The sequence below is a fragment of the Pristis pectinata genome, chromosome 18, assembly GCF_009764475.1.
Source record: "Pristis pectinata isolate sPriPec2 chromosome 18, sPriPec2.1.pri, whole genome shotgun sequence".
Lineage (NCBI taxonomy): Eukaryota > Metazoa > Chordata > Chondrichthyes > Rhinopristiformes > Pristidae > Pristis > Pristis pectinata.
The window spans coordinates 4,226,559-4,243,451 of NC_067422.1; the positions used below are offsets into that span (position 1 = coordinate 4,226,559).

The 16,893-nt window shown below is 40.2% G+C and overlaps 1 protein-coding gene across 5 annotated transcripts in view; it reads right to left on the reverse strand.

Annotated features, from left to right (window-relative positions):
* cep112 (centrosomal protein 112) overlaps nt 1-16,893 on the reverse strand; it is a 408,417-nt gene that overhangs the window by 159,415 nt on the left and 232,109 nt on the right. For all 5 annotated transcript variants that reach the window (XM_052032681.1, XM_052032683.1, XM_052032682.1 and 2 more), the window contains 2 exons: nt 16,270-16,405; nt 273-380 (listed from right to left, as the gene is read on the reverse strand). In XM_052032681.1, the coding sequence (XP_051888641.1) occupies nt 273-380; nt 16,270-16,405 (244 nt within the window). The remainder of the gene's footprint in view (nt 1-272; nt 381-16,269; nt 16,406-16,893) is intronic.

The window sequence follows — 16,893 nt, forward strand, 5'->3', positions numbered from 1 at the left end:
CAACAAGATGGTGGCTGCCATCTTTTTTTTCCCTCAAGCCCTACTGAATGCAGTGTTTCTGGCCACTCTACAACACACTGTTCATTTGAATCCTAATATTCTTGATTCCCAAGAATGCTGGCATAATGAGTATAAGTAAAGAAAATGTGACACACCAAAATCACTTCTGTTTTACACTGAACCTTTAATGAACCAAAATTATTCAAAACACTTGCTGAAAATACAGCAATCAATGTTTCCATAAAAGTAAAAATGCATCTGATTATATATACCTGTTGTTCATATTGCTGCTTGAGTTCCTCCAACTGCCAAGAGAATTCTTTTGATTGCTTCTCTCGGACAGATTTTGATCTACTCAGATCTGCCTCAACCTTCTCCATCTAAAAAATGCAAAAAAGGAATTTTTGATTTGACACTGTAGTCATAGAGACAAAAATCTATAACTATTTCACCACACCAAATACAGCTTTAACAAAGTGAATCCAGGATGGAATTAAATTGTGATTATATTTGAGTAGCTGTTTGTGCTTTCTGTTTAAACAAAATCAAGAAACATCCTTGTGAGAATATCAGAAGGAGTTAAAAAAATTGCAAACTTTAAAAAGACCAAAGTTTTAAAAAAACTGATGACAAAGTAAATCAGTCAAATCAAGATCAGAAGCAAACTTCAAATACATTTGCCATTTTCCTTTGCATAAAGGCCTCCTCCAGTTACAGATTCTGTCCCCAAGCCATCAGCAGACTGATCTGAGCAATATGAATTATAGAGTGAAAACTGAAACCATCAAAGCAGCTAGTTAACCCATTATGGAGTTGGTAATAGACAGTTCCAAGACTCTGTATCTGGGTTAAAAACACACTAGTCAAGTATTGTACCTACAATGACTTCCCACTAATACAGGCAATGGCACACAGGTACTGGATGCTCAAGATGTCAGCAAACTTTCTTATTCCAGATCTAATAAAGCTGTAGAATAATTTTACTATGAGAATGATGCTTCAGATGGATAAAACTCTGAACATGTGCTCATTTCTGTTTCAGCAGTGTATCAAGTCCTTAAATACACTGAGAGGGAGACTCAGAGTGGAAATGACTGGAGATCAGCAATGTTTAGTGTTCCAAAGGACTAATCTATTGAGACACAAGAGACTGCAGATGCTGGTATATGGAGCAAAAAACAAACTGCTGGAGGAACTCAGTGGGTTAAGCAGCATCTGTGGAGGCAAAGAGATGTTCAATGTTTCAGGTGGAGACCCTGCATCAGGACTGAGAGTGTAGAGGAAAGATAGCTAGTATAAAGAGGTGAGAGGGAGAGGTGAGAGGGAGGGGTGAGTGCAGATAGAGATCCTCGGGAGTGATTCAATGTTTTGTCAAGTGGGCTGGAACAAGTGAAGATGGGCAATACTAATCCCATGTGGCTCCAAATAAAGGCATTACGAAAAGGAATATTCTCCCTCAGACCAATTCATTGCGGTTTCCTTTTGGAGAGGAACAACTGATGACCACAAGGAAACAAATACAAATAGTAACAGAAGTAAATAGCTTGCAATTCCGGCCGCTGTCTGTAAGGAGTTTGTTTGTTCTCCTCGTGCCTGCGTGGGTTTCCTCCCACGTTCCAAAGACGTACAGGTTAGGAAATTGTGGACATGCTATGTCGGGGCTGGAAGCGTGCCGACACTTGCGGGCTGCCCCCAGAACACTCTACGCAAAAGATGCATTTCACTGTGTTTTGATGTACATGTGACTAATAAAGATATCTTATCTTAAAACCAAAATTTCTTCAACCATATAAAGAAATTCCTGGCCAAGCTCCCCATTAGTGTTAGGAAGTTTCACTGATCCATTCTTTCCTCCCTCACATTAAAGTCCATTTTCACCAATTCTTCTCTATCAGACACCAATACAAGTTCTATTGAACCAGTTTAGTGAGAACATCAGTTACCAGTCACAATCAGGCTACAAGAGGGGTAATTTGGTGCAATGGGTTTGATATCACTACTGCCGCTTCCCCTTGCAAGGGCAAAACTGCCAAATATCAATCACAGCGCTGCCTGTCATTCCACCTCAGCCTAAAAACGCAGTCTTTCATTACTTAATGGGTCTTGAGGACTTTGGCATTCCACCAGTCATACAAAAATTCTAAACTTTGTCACAATGATGACAGCTCTGTGAGAGCCAATGATGACAACTGAGTTTGAAGGTTTGTCATTGAAAGTTAATGATCTCTAAAAAATATTGCCTCTGATGAATGTTTCCTTTAGTGCAAATTTAAATGATGCTGGTATGTGTCGTGGAATTCTGAGTTTTTCACTGTCCTACTAGGTCACTCAAACTGCAACCTGCATCAATAATCAAAAAAGGGAATATTCTGTAAAGGACAGAGAGGGAAATCGATCTTGTTCCGTTTAAGATTAAGATAAGGAGCAGCCAACCAGTAACCAGCAACTAAAATAAAGGTCTGATAAATGGTGCAAATAAAAGTTCCGACTATCAGCATTAGTTTAAAGAAGTATTATCAGATCCCCAGGCATCAGTTTCAATGGTGGAACCCACTGGGGCAATGGAGAATTGCCACCATCTATGTGCTATCAGACAAGTTTGCCTTCCTAGCGGAATTGAATAAACATGATGAAACCTCTGGGACCCAAGAGCAAGTAAGTTGGATGGGCTGCCAAATGAGGAGGTGGTCCAACATTGCTGTTTTAACAACATCAATGCAACAACTCCAGAAAACTAGAGACTGCTTGCACTGCTCTCATCTGAAACAATGGACCAGGATTTTGTCCTACTCTAGGGAGAGCGAGGACTTTAGTGAATAAGGAACTTCAGTGAAGTTCGAGCAATGGTGACAGAACTAAGTGCATTGATTAAATTAAATAGAGAAATCATTTAAAGTACAGCTAGGCAGGTAATATGTTGAAGCTGCAGTACGTGGGAGTTGATGGAACCCATTGGGACCCACAGCAACCACATCTGCAATGTCTACAGCTCAAGGAACTTCAGCTCAAAGTTAATAAGATGGATTCTCAGTTTCAGATGCAGCGATCTATCAGAGAAAAGGAAAATTAACTGGATCATTTGCTCCAGGAAGCAGTCATAGTCCTTGGATTCACTATGGTAGAATTGGTCAGAGTATGACTATGATCCAGAATGTAGTGTTGGAGGAGATGCAGCCCTTGCTCTTGTCCAGTAGCTATGAGGTTCTGACACCTGCATAGATGAAAGAAGCGACTGCAGGATGGACAAACAAACTGACTGTATCATCAGTCTGTGATACAAGAGGGCATTCAAGTACAGAGAATGAAAAGGAATGCAAAAATAAGAACAAGCAGTATAGTTCAGGGGATAGAAACTGTTCCATGGAGCCACGAGCTGTGTGGCCTGCTTGGGGCCTGGGTTCAGGACATTTCCTTGAGGCTGGAGAGGAACTTGCAAAGGGAGGGGAAAGATCCAATTGTCATGGTCCACGTGGGAACCAACACATAGACAGAATAAAGTAGGTTCTGCCAAGGAATAAGAGTATGTGGGCTCAAATTGAAAAGTATAACCACAAGGGTAATAATCTCCAGATTATTACCTGAGCCACCTTCAAATTGACATTAGCAGAGAATTCAATGCATGAAATCAAGGGATATGGGGGTAGTGATGGGAAATTGAGCTGCAGTAGAAGATCAGTCATGATCTTAATGAATGACGGAACAGGCTCAAATGGAGAAATAGCATACTCCCACCATTTCTTATGTTCTTTTGTCATATGTTCTTATCAGGATGTTGAGAAATCAGGGTATTTTAATGTCCTACAGTTAAAAATGTTGAAAGGATGAACTGATGATCATGTAGCTGAGGGTCTTCAGGAAACAATGATGAAAATATGAATGAACTTTATATAAAAATTAAAAATGACTCAGCTCAATCTGAAACCATTGTCCTAAATCTAAATAAAGCTATGAAGGCATGAGGTTCGAGCTGGCTATTATAGATTGGGAAACTAGAATTAAAGGTATTGATAGTAAACAAGTGATAGCTAACATTTAAAGAATTCACATATAATTTATAAATAAAATCTATCCTTACAGGGTAAAAAAAAGGGAGAAGTGGCCCAGCTGTGACTATTACAAGAACTTAAACATTATATTAGATCAAAGGAAAAAGTGCATAATGATGCCAAAAAAAGTAGTAACTCTGCAAATTGGGAACATTTATGAATTCAGCTGAGGATGCAAGGCAGTGGTAAAGAAAGAGAAAGTATAATACAGGAGTAGTCTAGCAAGAAACATAAAAACAAACTATTATAGAGTCATAGAGTTGGACGGCACAGAAATGGGCTCTTTGGCCCACCACGTCCACGACAAACCTTTTTGCCCATCTACCAGTCATCCCCGGGTAATGAACAGGCTCTGTAGTATAGACGTCCAGAAGTTGATTTTGTCCTTAAGTCAGAAAATACAAAAAAAATCACTTGGTGTGGTAACCACACCCCCACAACATTGGAATGGATGGCATCTGAAGCATATAAGTGGAGTGAGAGAGGAAAATAGTTCTGCCTTTCATAGGAACAAACATATGTATATATGCTGAACTTCTGAATTTAGTAATATTATGGGAGCTCTTTCATATGTAGGGGTTATCCATGTCAGGTGTTCTTAACCCGGGGACAGCCTGTACACTAATCCCATTTGTCCATATTAGGTCCTTATCTTTCTTTGCTTATTTAACTGCCTATCTACACATCTCTTCACTGTAGTGATTGTATCCGATTCCAACACCTCCTCTAGGAGCGAGTTCCAGATATCAACTACACTGTGTAAAAAAAAAGTTACCCCTCAAATCCCTTTTAAAACTCCTTCATCACACCTTAAACCTACATACTCTTGTTTTCTGACACCCCTGCAGTGGGTAAAGGATTCTATCTACCCTATTTCTGCTTCTCATAATATTATATACCTTTTTCAGATCACCCCTCAGCCTCCTTTGCTCCAGGGAAAACAAACCCGGCCGATCTGATTTCTAATGTCCTCCAATCTAGGCAACATCCTAGTGAACCTCCTCTGCACCATCTCCAGCATAACCACATCCTTCCTATAGTGTGGCAATCAGAACTGCTCACAATACTCCAAGTGAAGCCTAAGCAATCTTTTATAAAGTTACAACACAATGTCCCAACTTTTATATTCTGTACCCCAGCCTATGAAGACAAGAATGCCATATGCCTGCTTTACCATCCTATCACCCGTGTTGCCACTTTCAGGGAATAATGGACTTGAGTCCCAAGGTTTCCCTGTTCATCAACATTGCCTGGTGCCCTACCATTATCTTTATATTCCTATCCCTATTGACTTCCCAAAATGCATCACCTTGCACTTGTTGCGATTAAATTCCTTCTGCTAACACTTCACCCAATTTTCCATCCGATCTGTATCCTGCTGTAGCCTTGGACAAACATTCCCTGCTATCCACTATACCACCGACTTTTGTGTCATCTGCAAACTTATTAATCATATCTTCCACATTCACATCCAAGTTATTAATATATATCACAAACAACAAGGGTCCCATTACTGATCCCTGTGGTACACCACTGGTCACAGTCTTCTAAACAGAAAAGCATCCTTCCATTACTACCATCTGCCTCCTATCACAAAGCCAATTTTGGATCCAGATTAGCCAGATCACCTTGGATCCCTTGTGCCTTAATCATGCAAGACAATGTCAAATGCCTTACTAAAGTCTATATAGACAACGTCTACTGCCCTGCCTTCACCAATTTTCATAGTTACCTCCTCAAAAAACTCAATCAAATTAGTGAGCCCTCTATTTCTCCCACACAAAGCCATGCTGACCATCCCTGATCAGTTTCTGCATTTCAAAATGTACATAAATCCTATCCCTTAGGACTGATGCAAGACTCACCGGTCTGTAGTTACCTGGCTTATCCTTGCTGTCCCTATTAAAGGAAGGAACAACAATAGGTGTCCTCCAGTCTTCCGTCACCTCATCTGTGGCTAACGAAGATGTAACAATCTCTGTCAGGTCGCCAACTATCTCCTTGATTGCTTCCCATAGCAATGTGGGACAGATCTCATCTGGTCCTGGGGATTTAGCAACCCTCGTGCATCCCATGCAGCTAACGCCTCTTCCTTCTCAATACCAACCTGCTCCAGCTTATCCATGTATCCCTCCCCGAACTCACCATCTTCCATGTCCTTCTCCTTGGGGAATACAGATGAGAAGTATTCATTTAGTACCTTACCCACATTGCCTGGCTCCACAGATAGGTTACCTCTTTTGTCTCTAAGGGGACCCACTCTCTCCCTGGCTACCCTCTTGCTCCTGAAATACTTAGAGTCATAGAGTTGAACAGCACAAAAATGGATGCCTCAGTCTCCCATGTCTATGCCAACCTTTTTGCCCATCTGTACAAATCCCATTTGCTCACATTAGATCCATATCTTTTTATGCCTTGCTTATGCCTGTCCAAATGCCTCATAAACGTAGAAATTGTATCTAATTCCACCACCCCCTCTGGCAGTGCATTCCAGATAGCAACCATGATGAATGTTGTAGCCTTATAAAAAGGAAAAGATTAGTTGAAGTTAGGGTGGGTCCCTTGGAAATTGAGACAAGAAAAATTATATTGGGAAATAAGGAAATGACAGAGAAATCAAACAAATATTTAGTATCTCTCTTCATTGAAGATAGAAGACTTCCCAGAAATAATGGAGAACAACAGGTTTAGAATGAATGAGTTGAAAGAAATCAGCATATATCAAAATAACAACTTGAGAAATGAATGGGGCTGGAAGGTGATAATTCACCAGGATCTCCATCTAGGGGTTTGAAGGAGTTGGGTAGAGAGATAGTGGGTGCATTTCAACGTCCAAAATTCCACAGATTCTTGAATGATGGCAAAGATAACCCCACTATTTATGAAAGGAGGAAGAGAGAAAAGGAGGAGCTACTGATCCATTCGCCTAACATCAGTAGTAGGGAAAATGGTGGAACATATCATGGATGAAATGCTACCAGGGTACTTGGAGAATAACAATATAATTGGTTAAAGTGAAGATGAATTTATCATGTTTTACAAATTTATAGTTTATAGACAAATTTATAGACACACATTTATAGTTTTTTGATGTTGTAACTAGCAAAATACATAAAGGTGAACCAGTGTATGTCATGTTTTTAGACTTTCAAAAGGCCTTCAATAGACTGTCATGCAAGAAATTATTAAAAAGGAATAGACTGATCATGTTTCAGTTTGGGAGGCTATCACTAGTGGAGTGCTGCCGGTGAACATGCTCTTGGGTAGGGAGTTCCAGGATTTACATTCAATGACAATGAAGGAACAGCAATATATTTCCATGTCAGAATGATGTGAGACTTGGAGGGGAACCTGCAAATAATGGTGTTCCCATACACTTGCTGCTCTTGTTCTTCATGGTAGTATAGTTCATAGGTTTGGGAAGTGCTGTCAGGGTAGCCTGGTGAATAACTGCCGATGGCACACACTGCAGCCACTGTGATGGTAACAATCAAATGGGTTGCTTTTTCCCAGATGACGGCTGAGCTTCTTGGGAATTGTTAGAACTGCATTAAATCCAGTTAAGTGGAAAGCATTCCATCAGGCTACGGACTTGTGTCTTGTAGACGGTGGAAAGGCATTGGGGTGTCAGGTCAATCACCACAGTATATTCTGTCACAGATCTGCTCTTGTAGCTATGGTATTTATGTAATTAGTTCAAATGAGTTTCTGGTCAATGGTGATACCCCAATTACTGATGGAGGGTGACTCAGCGATTGGAATACCACTAACTGTTAAAGGCAGGTGGGGAGAATCTTTCTTGTTGGAGGGACCAGGGTGTCCTTGTATATGAATTGTTCCAAATTAACATACAGGTACAGCAAGCAATTTGAGAAGAACATTCAAAAAAGCTATTTAGAAGGTAAATAGTACTTTGGTCTTTACTGTAAGAAGATCTGAGTGTATTATTGTAATTGTTTAGGATCTCGGGGAGTCTGCATCTGGAATATTGTGCACAAGTCCCTTCTCTACCTACGGAAGGATATGCTTGCAGTGGAGAGAATGCAGTGAAGGTTCACCAGATAGATCCCTCGGATGGTGGGTTTATCCTATAAGAGGAGATTAAGCAAAATGGGCTGAATTTAGAAGAATGAGAGGTGATCCTATTAAAACATATAAAATTCTTGCAGAGTTAGATCCTTGGCAGCAGCATCCGTTCTCGGGATCGGAGTGTCAAAATAAAAGGGTCAGCCATTCAGGACTGGTGCTTTTACCAAATTCCTTTGTAATTGAAAGCTTAGTGTTCTTTAAATCTCTTTAGACATCATCCAAACAGCTGAAAATAGCTGAATAAATCAAAAATCTGAACCTTGAGTTGGAGCACCTTGAAATATGCCCCACCTGATGCTGAAATCAGCCCAGCACTTCTCAACTTCCACTAAAAAGCCAGCATTCTGATCTGTGAACAAAATCTGAAAAATCAACAGTTGACGTATCTGATGTTGAGAATCCTAACCACTATGATTCACAGAAGTGAACGTTTGCCTGGAAGAATCTTTCTGATTTGATAAATCTTGCTTTTCTTATTGTTTCTCTCACTCATAAATTCACCAGATGGCGCTGCATTGTGTGCTGGGAAAGAACATGTTAATAGTTACTGTATACTCTGCCAAGGACCATTGGAATAAGAACGTCTGCTCAAAACAAGCTTACTCCATTAATTGAATACTCACTTTATCACAATGCACTTTGATATCTAATAAATCTTAAACCATTCCATTTCTCAGTCAACTCCAAGTACAAACCATGATGACAAGAGAGCAGGTGACAAGTGTGACTGCTAACTATCAAATAGATTTATTTGCTGGTCTGAAAGTTACTGTGTTGAACTACACAGCTCTCCTCACTTCAAAGCATGTCATTTGGAAGCAATCTATTCTTATGCATCAGTGCTGGGATCAATTAGTAACAGTGGAAAACTAAATTCCTTACAAGAGTTGTAGTTGATTTGTAGTAAAATTTTTTTCCTTGGCAAAATGAACTTGTCCTAAGGAGCCAATGGAGCTGCAAAGATTATGCAACCCACACTTCCAAAGTAATTACACGGTCAACTTTCAGTGTGATTTCAGGATGAGCATGAGGTGCAGCCAAATAAAAAACAGCCTGGAAATACTGTGTTGCTGAGACTACAGATCTCAAGTCACCCTTAAGGCCAATATCATTCTTCTGATCCCTAAATTTAACGAAAAAGCCATGTGTAACACAAAGAGAAGGCTCTTGTGGACTAATTCAACTCTTCAGTTCTGCTCTGCCGTCTGAAGAGTGTTTAAAAAGGGGAAGTACATACTCTCATATCACATGACTTCAGGAAATGGCAAAACTCCTTACAGCTAATAAGGAACTTTTTTTAAGTGGTCGCTGTGTTGCTGGAAGTGCAACAGCTAACTAGCATACACACAAACAGCAACAGGATAAGTATTTATTTTGAAAATTATGCTGGTTGAGGGATAATTGATTTGGATGCTTCAGGAGCTCTATTTTTCCTTGAGAAATGGGACCTTTTGCATTTACCTCAGTCTAACATCTTACTTGAGAGACAGCAGTTTTGAGAGTACAACATTCCCTCAGCACCACACTGAAGTATCAGCCTAAGATTACAAGGTTTAGACCTTTTAAAGGCAGGGGATGCAGGTATGGGAAGATGTCTTTAAGAAGGTCAAGCAGAAAATGAACTCTGGGATGGATTTGCCTTAGTCACAGGTAATGTTCCATTTGCAAATGCATTCATTGATGCACGTAGCAAATTTTGGGAGATTTTTCACCTTGGCTTTCATCCACTTTTATAAAACTGTATTGACTCAGACAGTAAGAAAAAAGATGAAGGGTCTTGTTACAAACAGTAGTTCCTTTAGCTTAATAGCTGTTTGAACTGCTTCTCATCTACCCAAGCCTGAAACCACCTCTAGCCAATTATGTAGAAAGGGAGAAAACGTGGTCACAAGACTTTACCACAGACACTCTGAACTAGCAACTGATATGGCCAGGAAATGGCAATTCATCCAAATATCCTTCCTTATAGCACAGGAAGGATATTCGGATGAACCCGGGATAAACAGCATTAAGCCTGCATCCCTTGCTCTTGTAGTGCAGCTGTTGATGCCTTTTGTTACTGCAGTCTTGCTCACCTGTTCATCCTTTGGGCAAAGCAATTTTGCCAAACTAACCACTAAGTATATGTTCATAACAGTTCTGCTGCTATAATAACAATTAATGCTAGCACCTGTAATGTTTATTTCTTACCTTTCTCATGTGTAAAAGAACTAAACTAATGGTGTATATAACACAATGTCTGAAATTCAGGTTAGAAAATGTTGTTACCAGGGAAACACTAATGTTGGGAACGTGAAAATGAACAGAAGGAGCTAGACATGCTGAATCCTTTTTTTAAGGTCAGTGCACTGCTTCCCTCTGGCCTCCGTACAGCACAAAACCAACCACCTGCTTTCCCCAATCTCTCTGATCTGTCCAATCATCGCACCCAAGGAGGATTAAACTTACCAAGTCTCCTTCCCAGGCCACTCAACTGTCCCAGTGCTGAAATTTGCCACAGCAGTTTATTCACTTACATTCTTCTTGACACCATGTTATCGTGGATAATTTCATTACTGTTCTGGCCTCAATGGAAACTCGGCTTAAAGCTGACATCACCTACCCATCTATAATTTCTACACCTGCTGTACCTGAACTGAGGTGGAACTGTAGCCTTTATCAACAATTATACATTAGCCCCTTCTTTAACTTCTCTAACATCTTCTCCTCTTTTGGCTAAGCTGATGACAACTGAACGCACTTATATGAATGCTTTATTGTTGTTGATGAAATACACGGCAAGCCTACCAACATTTGCAGTAAGAAAGATAGGTTAATAAAACCCAAGCAATATTCAAACCTAAGTGCAAAATATTATGATCTTTTCCCACTGAGGATGCCCACCAGTCTCTGTACTTCTAGCTTGACCTATCTTTTTAACCACTAAAAATAATGCATAATTCTCCACAAATCCATGGGCTTCCGGTCAAGTGTGGGAGAAAATGGAATTTCCAAACTATATTGCATCACCATGGTTAAAATATTTGGACCAATAATAACATACATTGTTGCCAAAAACACAGAGAGGAATTCCTAGAAGCAGCCAGCTTGAGCCTGGAGCACAGAGAATAAAATGTGCTGTTGCCATGGTTATGACAGAAGGCATGTTCGAGTTTCAAAGCTGAAGATTTTGCTGGCAATACGGCAATGTTCTGCTTCATATTAATTAAACACATGTTTACTGTTGGTTCAAGCTCAATATACACCGATTGGGCACGAATACACGCTTAAAATAACACTGCAGGAGGAAGACAAGTGGATTAAAGCCATGTGGACCTCTGATACTCTATCCCCAAGTACAAACTTCTTTTTTATTAACAGCTTCAGGGCTTATGCCAGCCAGTTTTCTCCCTCAGGAGACTTGGAAAGCTTATCTCACAGGAACACCTTTTTATGTGCTTAGTGTAGAGAGGTACTGCTGCTGGAAAATAGTTCATTTTAGTCTGTTCTTATTGCCAGCATTAATGCATCATATACTCTGGTGCTAACATTAAGAAGAAGAAAAAAGTGCCACAGATGGAAAGGATGAAGATGAACTCTCCATTCCAGTTCATCACTGACCTCAGCTATTGGGAGGTGTTTGATGGAGGCCAGCTGTCAGAGCTGTGCAGAAGGGAGGAAATTAAAGAACCAATGTAAGTTCATTCCCAACACTGGGTCAATAGCCAGAACCATTCCTGACTTTTGAGAGAAAAGTAATTTTTGTAAAAAAGAGTCCTATCTGACTCAGTAAGTGACTTTAATATGTTTAACTTGCTTACTTCAGAGATTATAATTATATATTAAAATAGCCCATTTAATTTGAAAGATTATAAATATGTACTAGTCCAAGTTATTTAATTGGTCAACTTTAAATATATATCAAACTAATGCATTTAGTCAGGAGGGCACATAAAATCATCAGTTTGTAACCGACAAACCATCTCACGAACAGTGGTGCATTTTTATATTTGTTAAAGTCCCAAAAAAAGTGAATAATGTGCTTTTTATATTAATGCAGGAAACTGAATGCTGATTTTAACCAGAGATCACATCAGGAATGATCAGTGGAGATAAGTCTAGCAGGAATAAGCATGGACCATTTGCATCTTGTAGCTGGAGAGTCCATGATTTTGACCCAGTTTACTGAAATATCCAATAGAAGAAGCTGCAGCAAAGATTTTGATACCACCATTTTGCACGAAGGCTGGCCAAACTATTTGCTAGCAGGGCAATTCCTGGTTGAAGCGGAAGATTACTGGCTGTGATTGTTGATGGTGCAGAAGGTGTAAGTGCACAGAAGACACTGGACATGCATAATGGCACCAAACAGTATGCAATGTTTATTTGATATCATTTGCATGAAATTCTACAATGTATTTTAAGTTTGGTAACACTGCAGGCTTTAACACTGATGGTTGGGATCTGCTTTGGCAATAATTATCTGGCCTGACCTTACCTGGATTGCTGTTGAATGTCTTCCTTCCTCCAGGTAGATGTCACCTCTAATTTTTCTCCTTTACTACCCACTTCCAACTAACCACCCACCTCTCCTTGCTGTCAACGTTCTCAGGAATTCACAACACTTCCTCTCATCCTCCCAATTCTTTCTTCGCACCCCAACCCCGGAGGTGTAACTCTTTCTTTCTCTCTTTCTTTTCCTACCACCTCTCTTTCAGCTCTCCACCTCCAAGGCTCCACACTACTTCCCCAAGTCAATCATTCCCCCCCGACACCCCCTCACAAATCCTAACACTTTCTCCTCAATACCCAGTCACCCCAGCACCCCTCACATCTCAATCTTCTCTCTGACTACCTCCACTTCCTGAAATGCCACCTAATAATAAGTTTTGAAAGATCTGAATATCCCCTGGAACAGAATTAAGGAAACCACATTAGAAGCAAGCCTAAACAGTCAACTTCTGCATTCAGCAAAGGAACCGACAGAACAATAAAGTTCAGCTTGTTATTTCATGGAATATCACAACTAGGCAATATAAACTTGAGGTCACAGTTCTAAGTAGGTTACAAGAGCTAAGAGATCTGGGGATAAATGTGCATGGTCTGAAGTAACAGGGCAGGTTAAAAAAGCATAATGGAGCCTGGCCTTTATAAATAGAGACACAAAATACAAGAGCATGATGAAGCTTTATAAAACACTGGTTTGATTACGACTGATGGATTATGTCCAGTTCTGGGCAACACACTTTAGGAAAGAGGTAAAGGTTTCAAAGACAGTGCAGGAGAGATTTACGGAAATGATTCCAGGAATGTGGGACTTTAGTTACATGGACAGACTGGAGAAGCTGGAGTTGTTCTCCCTGGTACAGAGATGTTTGCATGAGGGACTGACAGAGGTTGTTAAAATCATGAAGGGTACAGAGAGATAAATTGTTCCCATTAGTGGAGGGTTCAAGAGCTAGGGGACACAGAAAGAAGGAAACTTGCAAAAGAATCAATAGTGACATAAGGAAAATTTTCCTTACACAGTAAGTGGTTAAGGTCTGAAATGTACTGCCAGAGGTAATATTGGAGGCAGAATCAATTGTCTCAATTCAAAGGGGAGCTGGATAAGTTTCTGGAAGGAAAAAACTTGCAGGGAACTTTAAGAGAGGATGGGGGAGCGACAAGCTAGATTGTCCTTTCAATGTACTCAATGGTGTCCTTCCATGCTGCTAACATTCCATGATTGCTTGTGCTAGATGTTCTTATTCTGTTGGAGATGTACATTGTAGAAGTGTTTGCAATTTAAATCCCAATCACCCAAAAAATCTGTGATAGCAAATTCCAATTGTGTGCATATCTCATAGATCAGTGCTGATGTTGCAGGATGCTGAATGATTTGGAGATATTGCTATAACTCATCTTTGGCCTTGTTTAATCCACAGACGTAGCCAATAAACCATAACTACCAATGTTTGCTCACTATGTTTTCATCGATAAAACTGGGGGGAAAAAAGAAATAACGTACTAAGTGGTGCTAGAAGAAACAACCTATGTCATTGACACCAAGACCCCACTTAACAGAGCATTGGATCATGTTGCTGTATCAAGGCATAAACCTTTTGGTGTTGCAATGGATGGAGAATGTGCAATGATGGGATAAACTGTAGGTCTTACACCACCCTTGAAACATATTTCCAAAATTTCTCCATTCATTGCATCATCCATCGTGAGCATTAAGTATGTAGGGACTTGAAATATCAAAATGTTGCAAAATCTATCAAAAAAGTTGTCAATTTCATCTTCCTAAATGGAATGACAGAAAATGTGTTGATTCAGAACATTCAATGAATTGGAACTTGAAGAAAAATCTAACAGTGTCTCACACTGTTAAATTGTGAGGTGAATACCTGCTAATAAGGTGCAAAATAGGTTTGTGGAATGACTGGAGCCTATCTATACCTTCCATAAAGAGGATGTCCTGGCCACAACTTGAAGGTGAACAAGTGGTGCAAGATGTAAAGTTTTCCACTGATATTTTAGGGCATTTGCAAACTGTTAAATTGGCACTCCAAGGAAAGGGTAGGATTATATCTGGCCTTACTCAAACATCTTTGCATCTGTAACAAGTTAAAGTTTCTACAAAGAGACATTTTATCAAGAGATTTCAATCATTTTCTCCCTCTTAAGAGCAGGGTAAACATATTATCTGCAGAAGATCACATATGGGAGGAATACAAAAGCAAATCACAAGATCAGTTTGACTTTCAGGCCAGGTTTGAAGACAAGCAGAAGTGGAGATCCTGATTTTCCTATCTTGTAAAACAATTCATCAATGATGCTATCAAAACCATGGTTATGGAATCATCTTCTTCTTCTTAGGGAGTCCCTCGTGACTGGGAATGACTTATTTCCACTCTGGATTTGTAGGTTCTCAGGTGACTAATGAGGCCAATGTGGGAACCACAGACACTTTCACAGATGGGGCAGGGAGTGGTTGATGGGGTTGGCAACTGAGTAATTTTTGAGGTGGTTTATTCCTTCTACCACTTATGCAGTAGCTATGTGTGCAGGGCCTGAAGACTCCTACTCCACTTTGACCAGTCATGGGCTAGTGATTGCCAAAAATCAGTGAAAATATTGCATTCCATCAAGGAAGCTCTGAGCACATCCTTGAATTTTTTTCCCTGTACACCTGGTAATCTCCTCCCCATGAGATCCAGATTTCAAAGATAATGCATAAGTCAAGGGCAAAGTATCCTCAACTCAAGAACAGTGAGTGACTCATTTCTATCTTTGACACAATGCACTACTGTGTATTCCATGATGTAGTTGGTAAAATTGAAATACAGTAAAACTAGCATCCGATTGTTTGGAGATTCCAATAGTTTAGCATCTGGCTCACTCATTGGTCCGGAATGTGAGCCAGTGGTCCAGAGTCCCAGCGGAGTGTGTGGTCAGAACCAGGGGTCCAGAGTGCAGCCAGGGCTGGGGTCCAGATTGTGAGCTGGGTGCACAGCTGTAGCTGAAATTGTGGTCTAAAACACCAGTGGTTTGGAATGTGGGGAGGTACATGGCTGGAACCAGAGTCTGGAGTGCTTATATATTTCCTGTCCCTTTAAGCCCATAGGGTTCACTGGAAAATACATTATACTACTATATAACATGTAAAGTAAAGTGAAATAGAAGTGTGTTTTGGTATTAATAAGGATAACATCCAATAGTCAGTAAAATCTGCTGGTCTAGCACCACCAAAGTCCCAAAGGTGCCGGATTATCAGAGTTTGTAATCCTTATCTGGAACATCTGATTGAGCTCCTCTGTACCCCTTGTCAATACATCAAACAGAATTCCAAAGGATGGTAACTTACAGGGCTTCCAGCTTGATTATATGTGAAAGTAAAAATGCATTTATTGAAGCTGTGCGTGTTTTGGGGTTCTTGAACTTCTACTACAGCTCCAAGGACCAGTAGGTTTGGCCACCCCTCAAGTTAAGAAATCAAGATGTGTCTATTTATTGAACTGTTTGGTTATGATTTGAAGCAACTCAAGTTCAATGCTCATTTCTGTCTCAACTGAATTAAGAAAAATAGTGTTGGTTAGTGGAGGAAACTTGCACAAGTCAGAAACAGGCTGACACAGAAGCTCGACTGAATCAATGGAAGAAGCCTCACCTGCTGTTTCATTTCAGAGTAGACCTTCTCAGAATTCAGCTCAACCTGTCTCTTGAATTCCTCCAGAGCTGCATCTGCCTTCTGGGCTTGGAACTTCTGCAAATCGGTCACCCGTGACAACTGATCTTCTTTTTCACTAACATAGTACAAATGTTTTGTTAATATACTACCCAAAGGGACCTTTACTTTAACAAGATAAAACCACCATTAAATTTATTCAAATATTCAAAAGCCTTGTGTCACGCTGGATTCACACTACAGATGGAACACCTCTAGAGTTTCTGTCTTTCAGATTAACATTGATCCCAAGTCCCATCTATCCTTTATGGTGATTGTTGAAGATCCATGGCATTATTTGAACTGGACCTGGAAGGATTTCCAGGTTTGGTGGCCAATGAATCCTTCAACTAATGACCAAGACAGAATAACTGGTTATTTACCCTATTTACCCTATTGTTTTTGGCACCATGTGCCAGGCTCAAGGACAGCTTCTATCCCGCTGTTGTAAGACTATTGAATAGTTCCCTAGTACGTAAGATGGACTCTCGACCCCACAATCTACTTTGTTATGACCTTGCACCTTATTGTCTACCTGCACTGCACTTTCTCTGTAGCTGTGACACT